Genomic DNA, 20,577 nt, shown 5'->3' with positions numbered 1-20,577 from the left:
TATGATGCAAGTGTAGTATTCCTATCTATATGTTGTTGTTATATTTAATAATAAGGGTATTGATACCTCGTGCCTGTCATGACTTTTTCATGCATCTTTTTCTTTCGCCGCGATGTTTACATTTGTCCTTGTTGATGACGCTCGTGCGGTAAAATTACATCACTGATCTGGGTCAATTGAGAGTTTGACTGTCAGGTGACGATTTAGGATTTCTTTCATATAATTATAATTTTTACTCTTAGGGAGTGAATTTCAGCAAAATTTGAATCAGTATATTTCATAAGAAGGTATTTTAAACATGTGTATGCCATTTTAGCAAATATGACATTTTTTCCCCGACCAGCCCCTTTAAGCTTTCATTTGAAATTTGTAAGTCTTAATTTCAGACCTAATTTGGAATCAGTGAGTCTACATTTCAGCTCTAATTTTCAAGTTAAAAGTTTAAATTGAGCTTAAATTTGACATTTTAAGTCTAAATTTGAGTTAAAATGTGAGAAATTTTAAGCATGCATTACGCCTTAGTTTGAACTTTGCAAGCCTAAAATTGAGCATTAATTTTGACATTGTAGATCTGAATTTGAGCTTTCATTTGGGCTTTGAAATACATAAATGAAAAATATATTATCCACAAGAAATACAACACACGAACAAATGACTGATATATGACAAGGTTTTCCTGAACATGTCTTTGCTATTAAAAGTAAACCAGTGGATGGGAGGTAACTCAAGCTGATATCCTTTCAAGTCAAAAATTATTTTTGTTTGTTAATTTCTGTTTACAATTTGAGGACAAAGGGAAACACTGCAAAACATTTAAAATTGGCAGTAAATATATATATATATATATTTTTTTCAAACAAAGTGAAACATAATCTAACTTTCAAAAACAATTTGACAATTATAGTTTTATACATTATACAATTTTACATGATAGATAGCTAAGTATACAACCATTTTTTTCAATGAATTCCAGGAAAGAAAAGTGTTATACAGTTAATAAAGTGCCATTTTCTCCAGGTTACATGAGGGGCAAATGTAACAGAGGTCATTATTTTGCAATACCTCCGCTAGAAGTCGAACCCGGGACCTCTGGCTTACTAGTCTTACGTTCTATTGAATGAGCTAAAGAGAGATTCTCCCTTAAGCCGAGTCGGTAGGAAGCGGCTAGTATTTTACCAGTGTGACATACTCCCCCTCCAGGAAAGAACTTGTCCCGAGTTTTCCAGGGGTCATAGCGATTCCTTTGCAAGTATCGCCGAGTATTTTTGTCAAATCTCCCGGGTCCCTACGTGGGCACCAATGTAACAGAGGTCATTATTTTTTCAATGCCTCCTCTAGGAGTCGAACCCGGGACCTCAGGTTTACTAGTCTTATGCTCTATGGAATGAGCTAAAGAGAAATTCCCCCTAGCTGAGTGGGTAGGAAGCAGCTAATATTTTACCAGTGTGACACAAATTTCAAGCTATTTTGGCCTATCTAACAAAGACCACAGCAAAATTAAACTTCAAGCCATCATAAATCCAAAACATTAAAGTCAGTCATTGAAATATTTTGACCAATCAGAGCCCATGGCAGCCATATTGAATTCTAAAACTATTAGAGTCTATTATACAGGTTTAATAAAAATCTATTACTCCCACAAATTATGAACAACAACAACAACCTATTGGTGGTCAAACTATTATAGTACTATTATAAATGGTTTGGTTGGTTTGTTTGTGTTTTATGTCGTATTAACAGCTTTGGTCATTTAAGGACGTGCCAGGTTTTGATGGTGGAGGAAAGCCGGAGTCACGACCACAGACCTACGGCTAGTACCTTAGCCAGGCCACTGCCCCACGTAGGCCTCGAACCTACGTCCCAGTGATGGAGGGCTAGTAATAGCAGAATGTTAGACACCTTAACCACTTGGCCACCGCGGCCCCTCTTCTGAAGACATTTTAACACAACTTATAAATGTTTCAACCATCTTGAATCCAAAAATGTTTTAAGTCACCTCGGTAACACTTTTACAAAGTACCATCATTGTCAGTCTAACAGAGCTCGGGACAGATAAGGTAACTAATTTCAACATGTATCAGCAACTCAGTAGTCAAGCCAGTAATTACCCCTTAGGCTGCTACATTGATTTCTATGTAAAGGGACACCACTGCTGAATTTCAAATGTGTATAACTTGGAAAATATTTGTTATATGTGAAAAAAAGTTGTATGAAAATTGTTCGTTGTTGTCTCTAGTTTATATGAACGTTTTCAATTCTAAAGTTGCTTCAGTATTTACCTGTACAGGTGGTAATAAAGGTAAGAAAAGTGAAACTTTTAATTAATCGGATTTAAGCAAGAGGAAGATCATTTTAAAAATATTTTCGTCTGCAAATGTGATTGGCAAATGATAACAGAGATTATAAACTTCATTTTTGACATAAGACGCTGTATATTTACACAGAGATTCTCAGGTAAAAAGGTCAGGTATTTCGTCAAGAATTGCATGTGATTTGCTACAGGTTTCAGGTCGCCATTCAATACATTTACTGTCACAGTCGGCATATAGATATATCTTAGCTACAGTCTAGTTTATGATTAAATTACCAATAAAAAGTTTGAAGAAATAAAACGGCTCAAAACGTATCAATGTCAATGTTCAATTCGGCCTCACCTGCAGACGACATGTGCGCCTCGGTCCGCCGATATTTTCCTGTTTGCGTAGGGCACAAATCCGTTTTTTGGAAAGTTACATATTATGTTACACCGAAGTATTTCCACATCAACCATGCCAAACCCTTCAAAACTTATATTATCATCGTAGGTGACAATGGAGAATAATTGTTTACCATCATATTCATCGCTTCAATCTACACGTCCGCCATTAATATGACTTTTTTTTTAATTGAAATTCTCTCGCACACCTTTGGTTATTACAGTTGTGGGATCGCACAACGTTACACGATGTGCGGTGTGCGCACGATGTGTGCACGGTGTGTGAACGGTGTGTGCACGATGGGCGAACGATAAAAAGGTGGACGATCATTGCTTGCGCACATCTGTGCGCATGATGGACGGACGTACGCGTTGTGCGATAGCAATCGTGGTTGGTGTAAATTGAGGAATGCCTTAACAAATTATACGGTTTCGTGTTTAAACATATAAACTTGATTTTTACGTATGTTTCTATATTCTAGCAACATCTATAAACTAATCTTTCTGTCTATACATTCTTATATTTAGAAATTGTGTTTTCTGTGTTTTTAAACAAACTAAATCGACACATGTAAAATTACAACACATACCGTATACAGGTAAACATAACCACTTTGTACATGTACCTGGACCGTAGTTTTCTTCCCCCCTGGGGCACTTACGTCACTCGTCGGGTAAGGCCAGGGGTGTGAAAATCCAGGTGAAGGGGAGCTATGCAATGCAAATACGAATGCAAATAACAAATACTATTCATTATGGTCAAGCGGTATCGCATATCAGCTCTGTGTGTCAGGCACTGGTCAGATAAAACTCCGGACACTCATGAAATTGTTATTTACCTGTTCTGTTACCTTGGAGCCAAACCCATTCGTGACAGCTTAACGGTCGCTGGAATACTGTGTAACACGCATTGTGAAATTGTATAATCTTGATTATTGTGATGAGAAGTTACTGATATATACACAGTGTACATTATCGCATACGAGCCTTCCATATTTTTGTCATTCCGTAATTTTTATCTTCAAATGATACTAAATCGCACAGTTGTGCGGAGAGAAGCACACAACAGGGCGAATGATTGTTAAATCGCACAGTTGTGCGCACCATGTGTGGACGATGTGCGGATGGTGTGTGAACGATGTATGCACAGTGTGCGCATGCTATTTTTTGTGCGTTGTGCGGTCCCACAACTGTACTAGGGTACACTGCCGTGAATATTGAAAGTAATAACAAAACAATCAATCAGAAGCCTTCTACTATACAAGTTCGGGTTTGGTATAGCAACAACCCGACTTCACACTTCCTGGCTACCGATCAAAACCTACAGACCGAGAAACGACATAAGTCGTGCGTAGCACTGACGGCCCGACTTTTCAAAACGACATATGTCGCGCGTAGCAGCCTAAGGGTTAAGCTTGGATATTGAATCAGATAAAAGACACCCAAAATAAAACTTCATTGGAATATGACTGGCATTTTTTTTTAGAAAGGTGTGGTGCAATTTCACTGATCATGAGGAAGTACAGGTCCCCTTTATGACGCACAGACACCACTAAATCTGTATTGTGTTGGAGCACACGATGACTGGAGTACCAGGAATCAATCACACCCTTGGTGACACCATCAGGTGGCCGGCACCAGCCGTCTTTATAAATTCATGTTTATAGTATATATGACATTGAACAATGTACTGGCTTATACAACCTGACACAGGGCCATTGCAGGTTTTCAAGATTCCCAAGTTATTAAGGCCAAATCTGAGTTAGTGTTAGGTTTATTTTTGCTATTTTCAAAATGTGAAATAACACATTTAAAAAAAAAAAAATATATATATAATATGCAAACCATGGTGAAACATTCTTTTAACTGTCATTGCAAATATTACCCAATTTGGGGTTCAGCCTTTCAGCACCCAGTAACACCACACCCTTACTATTAAAAGATTTCATTCTATCTTCTAAAGGTTGCTTAATGACAAATTTGATTGGAATATTATCAACTAGACAAGATTATAAGTTATAAGGCTAGTATTTATTACTTCAATGCCCAAATCATCCCCTTTTGTGCAGACCCCAGGAGATTTTAAAACTCCTCAAATTCCTATATGATTCCATAGGTCCCAAGAAATTTAGGGATATGCTTCAAAGCAAATTTGGCTGAGATCTGTAGATATGTGTGTAATATTAAGGTCCTGGATTGACCCTAGGGGAAGGAGTAGTCCTTTTTAGGCTGAGGCCAGAACCCAGAGCTAACCCTGGTAGCATGATAGTGTTAATCTCTTCAAGTAATTTAGTAATTGCATGCATACACAGTTTTGGGGTTGGGATCTCAACAAATCCAGAAGCTCTTGTGATTTGACTAATGGAAATTAAGCATATAATGAAAGGTTCATGTACTACTGATGCTATACTGGTTTACAAAGGACTGCGCTAGTTTTGAATGAATTATATACTAAAGTGAAATTAAATCAAAGATATATGGAAAATGATATAGAGAGACAAAAACTGTGATATGCATCCATTGAAATTGACGATTCAAAATGTGTATTTAACATTTATTATGTTTCGGCTACGTTGTGGAACAGCTTACCATCTGCTATAAAAAAGTCAAATACCCTGGCCAAGTTCAATAAGGACATCAAAACTCAACTCTTTATGTCTACATTTTAGACCCTTTACACAGACGTCATGTACATACCACCCTTTATTTATTCATTTATATGCACATTGAGATGATTATCTTCTTGCTTAATGTATAAAGGTGATTGTAAGCCTTTTTTTTTGTTTCACAATTATAACTAACAAGTGGGCCAATTGGCATGAATCGCTCACCTAGTATTAATCTCACATTTGCAATCTTAAAAGTGGACTAAAATACGGCTACAGGCAGAATATCAGTGTTTGATTCTTAAGAACCTATCAAAAGATTTAAAAATATGACGCCTGTGACAACAAGGACATTAGGTTGAACAGACTTTAAAGTCTTCTAACCCAGCATGCTTCTGGCAAAATATCATAACCCTGGACCTTTTGGTTATACAGAACAAATCATTTAAAGATTTAAACATATAGTGACCACTGTGACCTTGAATATGACTGAAGGTCATTCATTTGAACAAACTTGGAAGCCCTTCATCCGAGCATGTTAATGCCCAAATATCATCACCTTAGCATTTGGCTTATTAAGAAGAAGTCATTCAAAGGTTTTAAACATATTTGACACCTGTGGCATTGAATATATATGTCAAGGTAATTCATTTGAACAAACTTGTTAGCCCTTCATTCCAGCATGTTACTGGCCAAATATCATCACCCTAGCCCTCTTGGTTATTCAGAAGTTGTTTAAATATTTTAACACATTTGACCCCTGTGACCTTGAAAGTTGGTGAACGTCATTTATTTGAATAAACTTGGTAGCTCTTCATCCCAGCATGCTACAGGCACAATATCAGTACCCTGGGCCTTTTGGTTATTTAGGAGAAGTCATTTGAAGATTTTAACACATTTAACCTTGAAAGTGGGTAAAGGTCATTCAATTGAACAAACTTGGTAGCCCTACATCCCAGCATGCTAAAGGCCCAAAATTAGTACCCTTGGCCTTTTGGTTATTGAAAAGAAGTTGTTTAAATATTTTAACACATTTGACCCCTGTGACCTTGAAAATGGGGGAAGGTCATTTATTTGAACAAACTTGGTAGCTCTTCATCCCAGCATGCTACAGGCCAAATATCAGTACCCTGGGCCTTTTGGTTATTGAGGAGAAGTCATTTGAAGATTTTAACACATTTGACCCATGTGACCTTGAAAAAGAGTCAAGGTTGTTCATTTGAACAAACTGCGTAGCCCTTCATCCCAGCATGCTACTGGCCCAATATCAGTACCCAGGGCCTTTTGGTTGTTGAGAAGAAGTAGTTTTAATGGAAAAGTTGACGACGGACGCCGCACCACGGCATAAGCTCACTTGCCCTTTGGGCAGGTGAGCTAATACTATTATCCATATGTTGTAAAGTGCTTTAGAGTAATTTTACAAATTGTATAGGGCGCTGTATAGATGTTGTGAATTTCTATTATTATCATTATTATTCCTGTATGCCAACTGACGTGGTCTAAAGAAGATTATACTGTACTCTGAAGGTTTTTACCGAGAAAGTAGTGAACGATTGGATGATAAAATAAATGCATTGTGTAGCGCTTATATTATTAACTGTCAATTTATGACAGGTACCCGACATCAAAAAGGTCATTGCAACAGAAAAGTTCTATAGAGATATCTTCATATTTCAAATGACCTTTCAAATTCATACATTTGGTTGAGTAAAACTTTGTGACGAGGTGATGTATTATATAAGTTCTGGTAGGCATCATAGATGATGAAGTGTGTTGAAGGTTTTTAGAGTTCAGTCTAGTACCAGTAATAGATCACCGGTCAGTGTGAAGACATTTCTGTACCGATATTTTTGCACTTTATATTGCGGTGAGCCATATCCAGCGGTTTGTCTCGCCTCAATAAATCAATGTTTAAAAAAAATCAGTATTGGCATTAGTACTTTCTTATGCATGTAGCTACAAGTGTTGGGAATCGGAAGTGGAAATCATAATCGATTATCATTATTATTTTAATGAACGATTATCGATTATAATCGGAATATCCAAATTCTATTAAATCTTTTTGAAATATGTGTAATTATGATGGTGATCACTTAGAATTGGGATTAGCAGTATAATTTTGCCATGTGAAAATCAAAGGCTGACTTGGTATATCCATATGACAGTCTTTTATGCTTTTACACTATTTGTTTACCTACTATTAAAATCTGACTAAGAGTAAATCTGACAGATATCAACAGAAAACATTTAACATTTAAACAGATTAATCGATTATAAAATGTGTTAATCACTTAATTTGAATTGTTTGTACAATCAATTGATTTTCGATTGTAATCGATTATCGGAACAACACTAGTAGCTATATATAAATTTTGCATCCAGATAGTAAGAATGGAGGCATGGTAGTCTAGTAGAAGGACGCCGGGCTGGTGACCAAAGGGTTGCGGGTTTGAGTCTCGTCACAGCACTGTGTTGTATCTTTGAGCAAGATACTTTACTCTGCTTGTTCCAGTCTACTCAGCTCGGAACGGATTGTAGACAGAACTTGAAGACAAATGAACATATAACTATTTATTCTAAATCAATAATACATGCAAAATAGACTTTTTTGTTGCTATATGAATTGATAAGGAAATTAACATGAAGTTATCAGATATATCACAATAAACTAAGATGGGAAATAGTACCAAAGATGGAACACATTTACAGAAACTAGATAATGTCTGTAAGACATGAATGCCCCATCGCCATGTGAAATGAGTTTCAGTGTTCGATGATCGACGGGATGAGACGCGATGGGGCGGGACGGGGGCGGGACAGGGGCGGGACGAGATGGGACGGGATGTCGACAATGGGCAACACTATATGCACCAACATTTTATGGCGGTGGCATAAAAACTGCAATTTTAAACTGAATAAATGTCTAACAAAATTGTAACAAACCAGTCTTTTAATCCTGTCATCAAGTGTTAATAGTACTGATTGATTGTAAAAACACCTCACTCCATCTTTTGCTGGCCATAACTAGCTAAACCATTCATGTGTACTAATATCCAATATTAGGAGTATCTCTTGTGTCAGGTGCATTTACTTTGAAGTACAAGGTAGATACTACGAGGTCTCATCTTTAATAAGTTTCTGGCGTAGTAACATTCCAATTTTTGGTAAGGTGGTGGCGATATTATATAAGTTTCCAAACAGTAATAAGAGCGTAGCTCTCGGGCGCCTAAGGCGCCCGAGCGAAGCTCTTTAATGGTAACACATGCGTGCATAAACAGAGTTGCTTCCCCTTTCTACACCTTGCCTTTAATTTTTTTCGTCCGAAAGTGTGTCCTTGAAGCAAAGACAATTGTGTTTAACCCATATATGAATATCTTCATATAGTGAAAACAATACCCGTGTTTTATTACTTTTGATAAAACCTGATATGCATTCTGAGTGAAAAAAACCCTATCATCTACATTTTTATACTAGCAGGCATAAAACGTCGTTCAGAGATTATCATACTGTTACGTCACAATTTACGTCACACTCCATCGGCCTGCATCGGTTATATCGGGAAGTATTAAAAATTACTGGAAAATCTTGGAACTGATGGCCGTTGCATTTATCTCTTTGTCAGTGGTTCATGACTTTTTCATTTCAGTTTTTGCCACAGGCACAAAAAGTAAAAACGCGAATGTTTTCTGGAGATCCTTTTTGTCATCAACCAGGTTCTGCAAATATTTCTACCGGGAGATATTTTCAAAAAGAGCCGCATTAAACCAATAGGTCAACGTGTACATTTATTTTTCATCGGCTGAAAATTCATCAGCTTTTGATTTCCATTTGTTGAGAATATGAACTAAATAATTAACATTTTTGAAAGTCTGGTTATAGTCTATACATAATTTATGTATGCATCACCACTCGTAAAAGAAACAATGGTTAATTCATCCAGACAACCAACCCAAGTTAAACGCCCTTTTTCAGTGTCGTATTGCTTTTTCACAATGCGTGCCAATTTATAACTAGTTACAGACAGAAACTGTTTAATTTTATTTGGCATCATTACATGTCAAACCTCAGTGATTGAAGTGAGTTACAAAATTTGAAATTCAATCCGGTGTAAATTTCAGGATGGAACAGGAATTCTAAATATCTATATAACGACAATCTCAGTTACATCAAAGTATTACAATGTTTTTCTTTTTTTAATTGCATTTTTTTTAATTAACATCTCTATACATTTACTTTTATAGACTTATCGTCAAATATGTAATATGCACTTTTTTCTATAGCAATAATCAAACAGTATTTTCCCACCTTATTTCAATCATTCTTTTTGTGACATGACGGAAGCACGCAGAGGATTCAATTCTTAATGTGGGAGGAAGCTGGAGTATCCAGAGAAAACTTGCGTGGTCGGGCAGGTAACTGAGATTGAATCCGGACATCTTGGTGAAGACGAGCGCACTATCCACTGCGGCACCTGAACCATCATATACGTTACACACATGAACAAATATCTACTTTAGCTTTGAAAATGGTGTCATTGATGCAAAAATTATATTGTGAATATATTTTTACCAATCATCAATGATACAAAAAATCTACATACGGGAGATCGGGGCAGGTTCGGCCACCCCTGATATTTTTGTTTTTGAGCTTGTATTTACAACTTAAAGATCTTAGCAGTTTAGTTGGCTGGGCATTCACATGAAAAAATGGCGAGGAAAACTCTAATGTAAAATTACTAAACAGGAGAAAAGTACTTTTGAGAGGGTAAATAGAAAATCATCTTGCTTCCTGTTATGTGAACTTTCTGTAAACGGAATTGCTATTTTTTTACGGTCAAATGTGTAACACACTGACAGTTTCAAATGATATACAGTTACATAAAAGCAAAGCCAAGCACTCACTACCATATTGCTGTACGATAAGAATTTATTGAAATATCAATTTGGGCCCGAACAGTTTCGGCCAATGATACGTTGGCAAGTTCGCACCACGTATCACAAAAAAGTTGTAAAATTGGCGGTAAAATCTGACGTTGCATGCTTTAATAACGTCATAATTAAGCTGATTCCAATGGGGCCGAAATTGCCCCAATGCCTGTCCGAACTTATTCCATTGCGGGGCTAGTTCGGCCATCCGATCAACCGACAGGAAAAAAAATTCAAAAATTCAAAAACGGACGTGCTGCCATACTTCCCAGGACGGAGTTTAATAAAAATTGGCCGAATTTGCAGCTATCTCCCCTATTGTTTTGTCGGTCTTAATCTCATTAGAGTTTTTGTTTCATTGTTATCCCTAGACAAGCCGACTTTAAATAAATTTCATCTTGGCTTATTCTGAAAGCAGTATTATCTTATTCTAAATCAGTAAATATCAGAGATCAACAAAAGCTGCGCTCTTTTAAGGCTTTGCCTTTTCATATTACATTTCATTCCTACTTCTTTGATATCTACAATGTGTATGTATACGTTCACACGGTATCAATTGGGATCTCAACGAAATCCAACTGACCCCGGAGTGGGAACAAACCCAGTGATGTGTCAAATCATCACTTTCCATGTCTCGATTTGTGTAACATGTAGTTATATTAATTAATAGAAGAACAATTAAGAGTACCGCGGGGCGGAACAATATACGCCCGTCGAATACCATATAGTGTTATATAGTTTCTTACATTGAAATAAGATCTGCATCATTCTGAGAGTGATTGGCTGACATGCTGTAACACTACAACACTCACCCTTTCACAACTAAGTTAATGTTTAATTTTTTAACTTAAATGTGAAAAGGCATGGGAAAACCTATCTCTGGATTTTCTACAATCATTTGGCTGGCCAAAGAGAAATATCAGGGAACAACAATGAAAAAAGGTTGAATCTGAAAATTAAATTGGTGGAAATTAAAGCTAAATGCTCACATTGACGTATCAAAAATCAAAATTGTCAATATTTTAAGGAATACAGGTAATCAGAGGTTAGTCTCCAACTCATTAAACACAAGTTGACTTCATGATTAAATCAAATAGATTGATTGAAAAATGTAGGAGAAGATCGCCGGACAAAAATCAAATACTGAAATAAAACAAAGGGCAATAACTTTTGCAAAAATTGTTGAATCAAAATTCTTTAAATGGAGACAAAATTTCATATCATAGTTATAATGTATACCAAGTTTCAAAGAAATTGGTCGAAAAATGTAGGAGGAGATTGTCGGACAAACAAAAGTTTACGCCGGACGGAGGGGCAGGCGACGCCATACGATAATACTCCCGTCAAATTTGACGGGCGTATAAAAAGGTAAGAAAGGTATGAGAGATATCTTTAACCGTTTCACCACTGTATACCATGATGGACCCATCCATATCAATGCATGGTAGAGTCAACTGAAGTTACTTAGAGGTGAAAGGATTAAGAGTCTCTACTGTTCCTCTTAGAAAAAAAGACAAGACTCACCATTGATAGATCCTTTCCCTGTGTCAAGGTTATATGATGAGGCTAAAAGGGTGTCGCCATGGTAACATAGACTGTCTGTCATGCCAAACTCTTCTGAATGGTTCATCAGCTTGCTGACTTCCCCTTCAACAAAACGGTGGTATTTTTAAAATGTATCAAGAAAATGTTTTTATCAGTTTGACCGATCTGATGATGAGTTGTTGGGTAATTATGATATCCTGTTTTGTAATCCTTTACCTTTCTTCCAGTTGAGAACCTTGATATTGGTCCCTTCATCCCCGTAATAAACAGTATCCATGGCAACAGCCATGCCCCTGATTGGTCGTTCCGTGAGGTTACACCCAGGTGCAGGCTTGACGTTTTCAGAGGCAAACAAACACGACAAATGTCCGTCTTTGACATCAAACATTTTTACGAGTCCTTCTTCTGAACAGCAGTATACCAGACCGCCGTGTACCTGTTGATAAAGACAGTCTGTATAAATACTAATTATGCAATGTAACACGAGAGAGAAATGCACGGCCAGACCAGGATTTGAACCAGGCCCCTCCAATGTAACACGAGAGAGAAATGCACAGCCAGCCCAGGATTTGAACCAGGCCCCTCCAATGTAACACGAGAGAGAAATGCACAGCCAGCCCAGGATTTGAACCAGGCCCCTCCAATGTAACACGAGAGAGAAATGCACAGCCAGCCCAGGATTTGAACCAGGACCCTCCAATGTAACACGAGTGAGAAATGCACGGCCAGACCAGGATTTGAACCAGGTCCCTCCAATGTAACACGAGAGAGAAATGCACGGCCAATCCAGGATTTGAACCAGGACCCCCCAATGTAACACGAGAGAGAAATGCACGGCCAGACCGGGATTTGAACCAGGACCCTCCAATGTAACACGAGTGAGAAATGCACGGCCAGACCAGGATTTGAACCAGGACAATCCAATGTAACACGAGAGAGAAATGCACGGCCAGACCGGGATTTGAACCAGGACCCTCCAATGTAACACGAGTGAGAAATGCACGGCCAGACCAGGATTTGAACCAGGTCCCTCCAATGTAACACGAGAGAGAAATGCACGGCCAATCCAGGATTTGAACCAGGACCCCCCAATGTAACACGAGAGAGAAATGCACGGCCAGAACGACTCTTTACCAATCCAGACACCAGGTTGCCAGTCCACTTCTGCAACATTTCACACTCCTTTATAAAACTTCATCCCAAAAAATGATGTGCTGTTGTATCTGAATGTAGATGAATATGTATTCCCTGGATATACATATAAAACAAGGCAGACAAGAGTTATGTACCTTTAGTCCTGTGATGCCGAATTAAACTGTCTGGTACTCTCCAGGTTTTCACTACATTGCTTCCAGTTGAGAACCTTGATATTGGTCCCTTCATCCCCGTAATAACCAGTATCCATGGCAACAGCCATGCCCCTGATTGGTCGTTCCGTGAGGTTACACCCAGGAGCAGGCTTGACGTTTTCAGAGGCAAACAAACACGACAAATGTCCGTCTTTGATATCAAACATTTTTACGAGTCCTTCTTCTGAACAGCAGTATACCAGACCGCCGTGTCCCTGTTGATAAAGACAGTCTGTATAAATACTAATTATGCAATGTAACACGAGAGAGTAATGCACGGCCAGACCAGGATTTGAACCAGGACAATCCAATGTAACACGAGAGAGAAATGCACGGCCATACCAGGATTTGAACCAGGACCCTCCAATGTAACACGAGTGAGAAATGCACGGCCAGACCAGGATTTGAACCAGGACCCTCCAATGGAACACGAGAGAGAAATGCACGGCCAGACCAGGATTTGAACCAGGCCCCTCCAATGTAACACGAGAGAGAAATGCACAGCCAGCCCAGGATTTGAACCAGGACCCTCCAATGTAACACGCGAGAGAAATGCACGGCCAGACCAGGATTTGAACCAGGACAATCCAATGTAACACGAGAGAGAAATGCACGGCCATACCAGGATTTGAACCAGGACCCTCCAATGTAACACGAGAGAGACATGCACGGCCAGAACGACTCTTTACCAATCCAGCCACCAGGTAGAGAAATGCACGGCCAGACCAGGATTTGAACCAGGCCCCTCCAATGTAACACGAGAGAGAAATGCACAGCCAGCCCAGGATTTGAACCAGGACCCTCCAATGTAACACGAGAGGGAAATGCACGGCCAGAACGACTCTTTACCAATCCAGCCACCAGGTAGAGAAATGCACGGCCAGACCAGGATTTGAACCAGGTCCCTCCAATGTAACACGAGAGAGAAATGCACGGCCAAACCAGGATTTGAACCAGGACCCTCCAATGTAACACGAGAGAGAAATGCACGGCCAGAACGACTCTTTACCAATCCAGCCACCAGGTTGCCAGTCCACTTCTGCAACATTTCCCACTCCTTTATAAAACTTCATCCCAAAAAATGATGTGCTGTTGTATCTGAATGTAGATGAATATGTATTCCCTGGATATACATATAAAACAAGGCAGACAAGAGTTATGTACCTTTAGTCCTGTGATGCCGAATTAAACTGTCTGGTACTCTCCAGGTTTTCACTACATTGACTGTAGACAAACCTTTATTCCCTGGATATACATATAAAACAAGGCAGACAAGAGATAAGTACCTTTAGTCCTGTGATGGCCGAATTCAACTGTCTGGTACTCTCCAGGTTTTCACTGCATTGACTGTAGACAAAAATTTACACCCTGGATATACATATAAAACAAGGCAGACAAGAGTTATGTACCTTTAGTCCTGTGATGGCTGAATCAAACTGTCTGGTACTCTCCAGGTTTTCACCACTTTTGGCGTCCCACAGTTCCACTTTCCCGCCATCTATAAAAGCATTTAATGATTCATGCATCAGGACATTTCCAAACCATCACCTAACAGTGATTTTCTACTGTTTTCACAGGGACCTGTGCCTACTGTATTGGGGAAATGATTTTCACAAAATGTGACATTAATATACAACACTCAGAACATTTTCAATGAGTTAATAATTCTATAAAATTGATTGAGATGAAATACATATCATGTAGATAACAAAAACATATTTTACAAATTTTGGAAAATATTCTCTATAGGGATTTTGGGAAAATACAGCATAAAGGGGCTGGTCGGGGAAAAAATTACAAAATAAATGGGTCTAAATGCGTTCTCTGGCCTTCCAAAAGTTATACCACGGCAATATGATGGTCGAGTTCTGCTTGCAATGTCCAGTTTTGACCACTGAAATCTCAGGGAAGCCCCGCGTAAATTTAGTGCAGATCTATTTATATATGTCATGTGGTTGTTTCAAAAGTGAGGCAGTGAAGATAACAACAATAGCACGCCGGCATGTGCCATGTCGGACTCAACTAGCGGACAAGACAGCAATACTATACGTAAATAATTGTTTTCAAAGGTCATGTATGATGCAAGTGTAGTATTCCTACCTATATGTCGTTGTTATATATAATGGTATTGATACCTCGTACCTGTCATGACTTTTGCATGCATCTTTTTCTTTCGCCACGATGTTTACATTTGGCCTTGTTGATGACCCGCGTGCAGTAAAATTACATCATTGATCTGGGTCAATTGCGAGTTTTAGACTGTCAGGTGCAATTTAGGCTTTCTTTAATATAATTATAATTTTTACTCTTAGGGAGTGAATTTCAGCAAAATTTGTATCAGTATATTTCATAAGATGGTATTTTAAACATGTGTATACCATTTTTGCAAATATGACAATTTTTCCCCGACCAGTCCCTTTAAAATCTCTATAGGGTTCCTTCATTTTAATGTTTTAATTTGAAATGATATGGTATATAAAAAATAGTTCATAAAGTAAACTGCCTTAAAAATATAATATAATGGGACAGGAATGTAATGGTCCAAAATTTTGTGTAAATCTTCAAAGATTTTCATGATACTAAATATGGACCAGATGCTATTTTTCTTTTCATAGACTATCATCACTGTACCATCACGGTCACTTAGATCCTAGAACAGGTGTTACTAAACTTGGAAAGGGACATTTTGTATTTTGGTGAATATTGTTGGATAAACGATTAATATCAGCAAAAATTTATATCTAGTTTAAATATCCTAGAGTCAAAGGGGGTGGGGTTCTGATTAAATTTCTTCTCCAAACTAGCATTTGTTTCAATAAAATAGACATTTTAAAATGATATCAAAATAAATAGCGTCACACAGCGTGTATATTACGAAATGTTGTTTTTGTAATTATTCTTTCCTTTTTATTGTCCATGTAACGATAATCAGCAGCCAATGAAGCTTATATACAGTTAAATTGTCATAATAGTATCATCAAGTGAAAACTGCGTACATAAATTAAGGTACCTCTTTGCATTGCATGATAGTTTCTTGGTCAATTTTCCCACAAGTGTCCCGTTTGGGTACAGTGATGTTACAGTTGATGTTAAGGATGAGAAATGGGGGGGAACCTATCTACTTATAGTATGAAACATCCTCGATACTCCAGGGATTACGCTCACTTTCATTCTCTGCACCACTGGAATATGTCATAGCAAAATTAAAGGCACGTTGCTAGCTATTTGATTGGTGTCAGGTAAAAAAACGTGACGAATCATTGGGCTGATACTTGTCCTTTGAAGACTACAGAGGAGCGACACCCGACTTCAAGGCCAATAAGTTTTACCGTTACGCGACCGCAAGAATCTTTTGATGTACATCAAAGGATCAAGCTAGCCTTCTTGTCTCATCCACAAGACGGTGCACACTGAGCCTTAGACTTTGCTATGACATATTCCAGGGGTGCAGAGAGCGAAAGTGAGCGCTACCCCTGGCTATCGAGGATGGGTATGATACACTTTTGAGTATCCTTTACAGGATTTGCAAGGACAGTGTATTACTGGTGTAGATGTAACAATGTGAAAATATTGATTTTTTATTAAAGGCTGTGATAAAATGAATCCATGTGCTGTGTGCGATCATTGTGCCATCTACCTGTGTTGTCTGTTGTCACATGTCACACGTCTTACCTTGTTGTGTCCATATAAGGTAACTGTTCTAAATATAGGTGTTACCTCGTTTTGGTCAGTGGTCAGTCCAGGTGTCTTTGCTACATGCTTTTAGCATTCATTCATATACAGAGCTAAAGGGTGGATGTATCTCACCAACCATTGTAAACAAATTACAACAACTAAATAAACAAAAGCAGCAGACGGGCTGACTGACTTACCAGATCCCGTGACAATAGCTCCGGCAGCGGAATGGAAGCCTACCCTAGTTACTGGGTTATACGTGTAAACAGACCGCAGTGCTTGACCTACAGGAGGAAGTTTTCAAGTCAGGCATGATAAGATGCACAAAAAGAAATTATTGAAGTTATTTGAAATGATGAAAATAATGAATGTATTTAATAAACTTGTTTGAACTTTAGATCACTTTAATTTACGGACAATTTTTTCTCTCTCCTTCTTTTTGATAAACGGCCAGTCAGATACTACACAGGGCCAGCAATAAGCCTTTGACCCATCATGTAACCAATTAAGAGTAAGATTGTGATAGAAATGTCCGATCTTAGTCAGATTCACGTAAATTTGGCCATAGTGACCACAAAAAGTGTCTCGAGGTGGAGAGTCAGTCAATATACTCAAATCACATTTGGAAATATATGCAGGAATTTATTTATATTTTGATCATTTTAAAATCTCTTCATCAAATTAGGTGAGAAAAGGGTATTGCTGTATTTATCTGGCAATATGGGCTTAATGCAGGATACATCTGTTAAATTTGGGCTGCAGAGACACAATACAATACAAATCAGGGTATGATCCCCAGTTTTGACATAGACTTAAATAGTAAACACTGTCAAAATACATTTTTAGTACTTTTGCAGAGTAGAGCACATCTATTCTTTACAAAACAAGAAGTAAACTCTCAAAGTTTAATACGAAAAAAAATCCAGATTTTATTAGTACCCTGAACTTAGTGTATCGTAATACAGGCAAACAAACCAATTTGAAACGATATACAAAATATTATCACAATATGATAGGACACATCGTTGCAGTCCAATAAATACTTTCATCTTACATTTAACAGATAATAACAACTTATACATTTAGATATACCGCTATTATTTTCTTATTAAAGAGACAATGATTTTCATTTGAAAATAGGAATATATAACAGTAGAGTATCATCTTGTTTTTTTCAGCTTCCTATTTCATAAACTATTTCTGGTATTGAATTATCTCCCCTGACAATAATACTACCTATATTCTTCGAACTATATTTGTATTGTAACACTGGTGGTTTATAACTAGCAGTTACCTCCCCTGATGACTGTAGATGGCGGTATTGGATTATCTCCCCTGAAAATAATACTATAACACTGGTGGTTTATAACTAGCACTTACCTCCCCTGATGACTGTAGATGGTGGTATGATGACGTCCAGGCCTGTGCACCACACTTTGTAGGAACAGTCGAGCGAACCGCTGATCACAATCCTTTCTCCTACGTCAACATCGACAGATTCACCTGAGAAAAGAATGTCATAAAGGTACCACATAGGGGTCGAATGGCATTTTTTTCAAAATTTTCATGCATGACCGCAAATTGTTAACATCCATATTGCATGAAGCCCGCCATCTAATATCTAATGAATTAGACAGTCCGACTGTAGATGGTACAAAATAAAACTGACCGCAAATTGTTAACATCCATATTGCATGAAGCCCGCCATCTAATATCTAATGAATTAGACAGGCCGACTGCAGATGATACAAAATAAAACTCAATGGCGTCATTGATTTAGAACACTTTGACCTTCCACTGGTCTTGAAAGATTGAAGTCAGAAATAAATATATAAAGTTTCATGACAAAAGGTTGATTTTTTTTTGTCAAGTTAAACATTGTAAGTCAATTTTCCCATCATTGCATATAGATGCTGTAGCTGTGACCTTGACATTGAACATACGACATTGATCTTCAATTGATCTTTAGAGATTGATGTTGAGAATATGTGTAAAATATATGAAGTCTCATAAATTCAGTTTGAAAAAAGGAATTCATAGAGAAGCCAATTTTCCTACCATACATATTTATTCTTTAGTTGTGACCTTGACCTTAAACATATGAAAATGATTGTGACCTTCAACTGATTTTGAGAGATTGATTTCAGGAATTTTCAGTGATGTGGTGTTATTTCATGAATTAGGATGAAAACATGGACAAGACAGTTTTCCTCCATTATCATTTAAACATTCTATAGTGGTGACCTTGACCTTTAACATTTGACCTTGACCCAAGCACTAAGTAAAATGTTAATGCACAACAGATGACAGGCACTGTACCAAAGCATTAAAAAACTTACAAATATATTGACGATAAGCAGACAATGTTCAAGTATTTCTGACATCATGTATACCAAAAAATATCAAACAATTTGTGAAAAAGCTTCGCACAAAAGGACAGACAAAATTGACAAATGTGAAAAATAAATGAAATTTAAAATGGTTCAATACACTGTATACATACAGACTTTGAGGGAATCGTCCCTGTTTAGGATGACGACTGAGGTAACAGTTCCTGTATGGCCGCCGTAGCTGTGTACCTCCGTCAGCGTGTCAAGGTCCCACAGCTTCAGCGTCGTGTCACGGCTGTTGTATACAATCAACACAAAATAAATGGTTAAAAAAATGTCTTATATTTCAGATAAAATCTTTAATGCCATATCAGATTCAGATAATGGCTTTGTTTCATATCATGAGATTGATATGAGATATGAAGTCATATTATGAAATATTACCAGATTCAGTTAGTCTTGTCATATCATTATACTAGGATTTATAATATGAAATATTTTCAAGATAAGCAGTCAATTTACGAATTAATATTCAGTTTGCAAACTGTGATTAATCATTAATTTCAATGTTATCATTGGCCTTTACAGCTGTTGCTAAGTTACCTGGCGGACACGAGCAGTTTTCCGTCGGCGCAGACATCTGTAATAAGGTCACTGTGACCCTCCATTTCCACGACACCGAATCTACACTGGCGCCACCTATGGATAACAGCCTTCAGCTTGGCACAATCTGCAGATCACAATTATTAAAGACATAAATCAAAAATGAACAAGGTTACCGCGAGCGGTATATAATACGCCCGCCACACATTGAATGAGCAGTTGTTTGTATGATTGAAATATATGAAGTATTTGTGAGTAATTGATATTAAAAGAGAAATCATTCAACATAACTGGTAGATCAATGAGTGCAATACAACATCATGGAACGCATGCATCGCATTAATGAAACCAAGGGGAATAACTCCACAAATTACGGCCGGATAATGGCGTTTATCGAACTTGTCCGAGGTTTCATGGTAATTAACCTTGTTGTGAAGTTTGAAGTTAATCCGTTAATAATTACTCGAGATATCGAGCGGACACTGTTTCGGCAAGTCCATAAAGGGGCATAACTCCACAAATTATGGTCGGATAATGGCGGTTATCGAACTTGTCTGAGGTTTCATGGTAATTAACCATGTTGTGAAGTTTGAAGTTAATCTGTTAATAATTACTCGAGATATCTAGCGGACACTGTTTCGGCAAGTCCATAAAGGGGCATAACTCAACAAATTATGGTCGGATAATGGCGGTTATAGAACTTGTCCGAGCTTTCATGGTAATTAACCTTGTTGTGAAGTTTGAAGTTAATCCGTTAATAATTACTCGAGATATCGAGCGGACATTGTTCGCATGCCCACCCGCCCGCTTACGTGATAACATAATACGTCCCCGTCTTCGACGGGCGTA

At 37.8% G+C, this 20,577-nt stretch overlaps 1 protein-coding gene across 1 annotated transcript in view; it reads right to left on the bottom strand.

Moving 5' to 3' along the window:
- The window catches only part of LOC110462920 (uncharacterized WD repeat-containing protein all2124-like), a 103,544-nt gene that overhangs the window by 73,966 nt on the left and 9,001 nt on the right, over nucleotides 1-20,577 (bottom strand). The window contains exons 4-10 of the mRNA XM_021517162.1: nucleotides 19,729-19,855; nucleotides 19,299-19,420; nucleotides 18,176-18,298; nucleotides 16,993-17,079; nucleotides 14,530-14,618; nucleotides 11,988-12,207; nucleotides 11,751-11,873 (exon numbers count right to left, since the gene is read on the bottom strand). Of these exons, the coding sequence (XP_021372837.1) occupies nucleotides 11,751-11,873; nucleotides 11,988-12,207; nucleotides 14,530-14,618; nucleotides 16,993-17,079; nucleotides 18,176-18,298; nucleotides 19,299-19,420; nucleotides 19,729-19,855 (891 nt within the window). The remainder of the gene's footprint in view (nucleotides 1-11,750; nucleotides 11,874-11,987; nucleotides 12,208-14,529; nucleotides 14,619-16,992; nucleotides 17,080-18,175; nucleotides 18,299-19,298; nucleotides 19,421-19,728; nucleotides 19,856-20,577) is intronic.

Source organism: Mizuhopecten yessoensis, unplaced genomic scaffold, assembly GCF_002113885.1.
Source record: "Mizuhopecten yessoensis strain PY_sf001 unplaced genomic scaffold, ASM211388v2 scaffold10847, whole genome shotgun sequence".
In the NCBI taxonomy this organism is placed as follows: Eukaryota; Metazoa; Mollusca; class Bivalvia; order Pectinida; family Pectinidae; genus Mizuhopecten; species Mizuhopecten yessoensis.
This window is presented reverse-complemented; position numbering and strand designations above follow the sequence as displayed.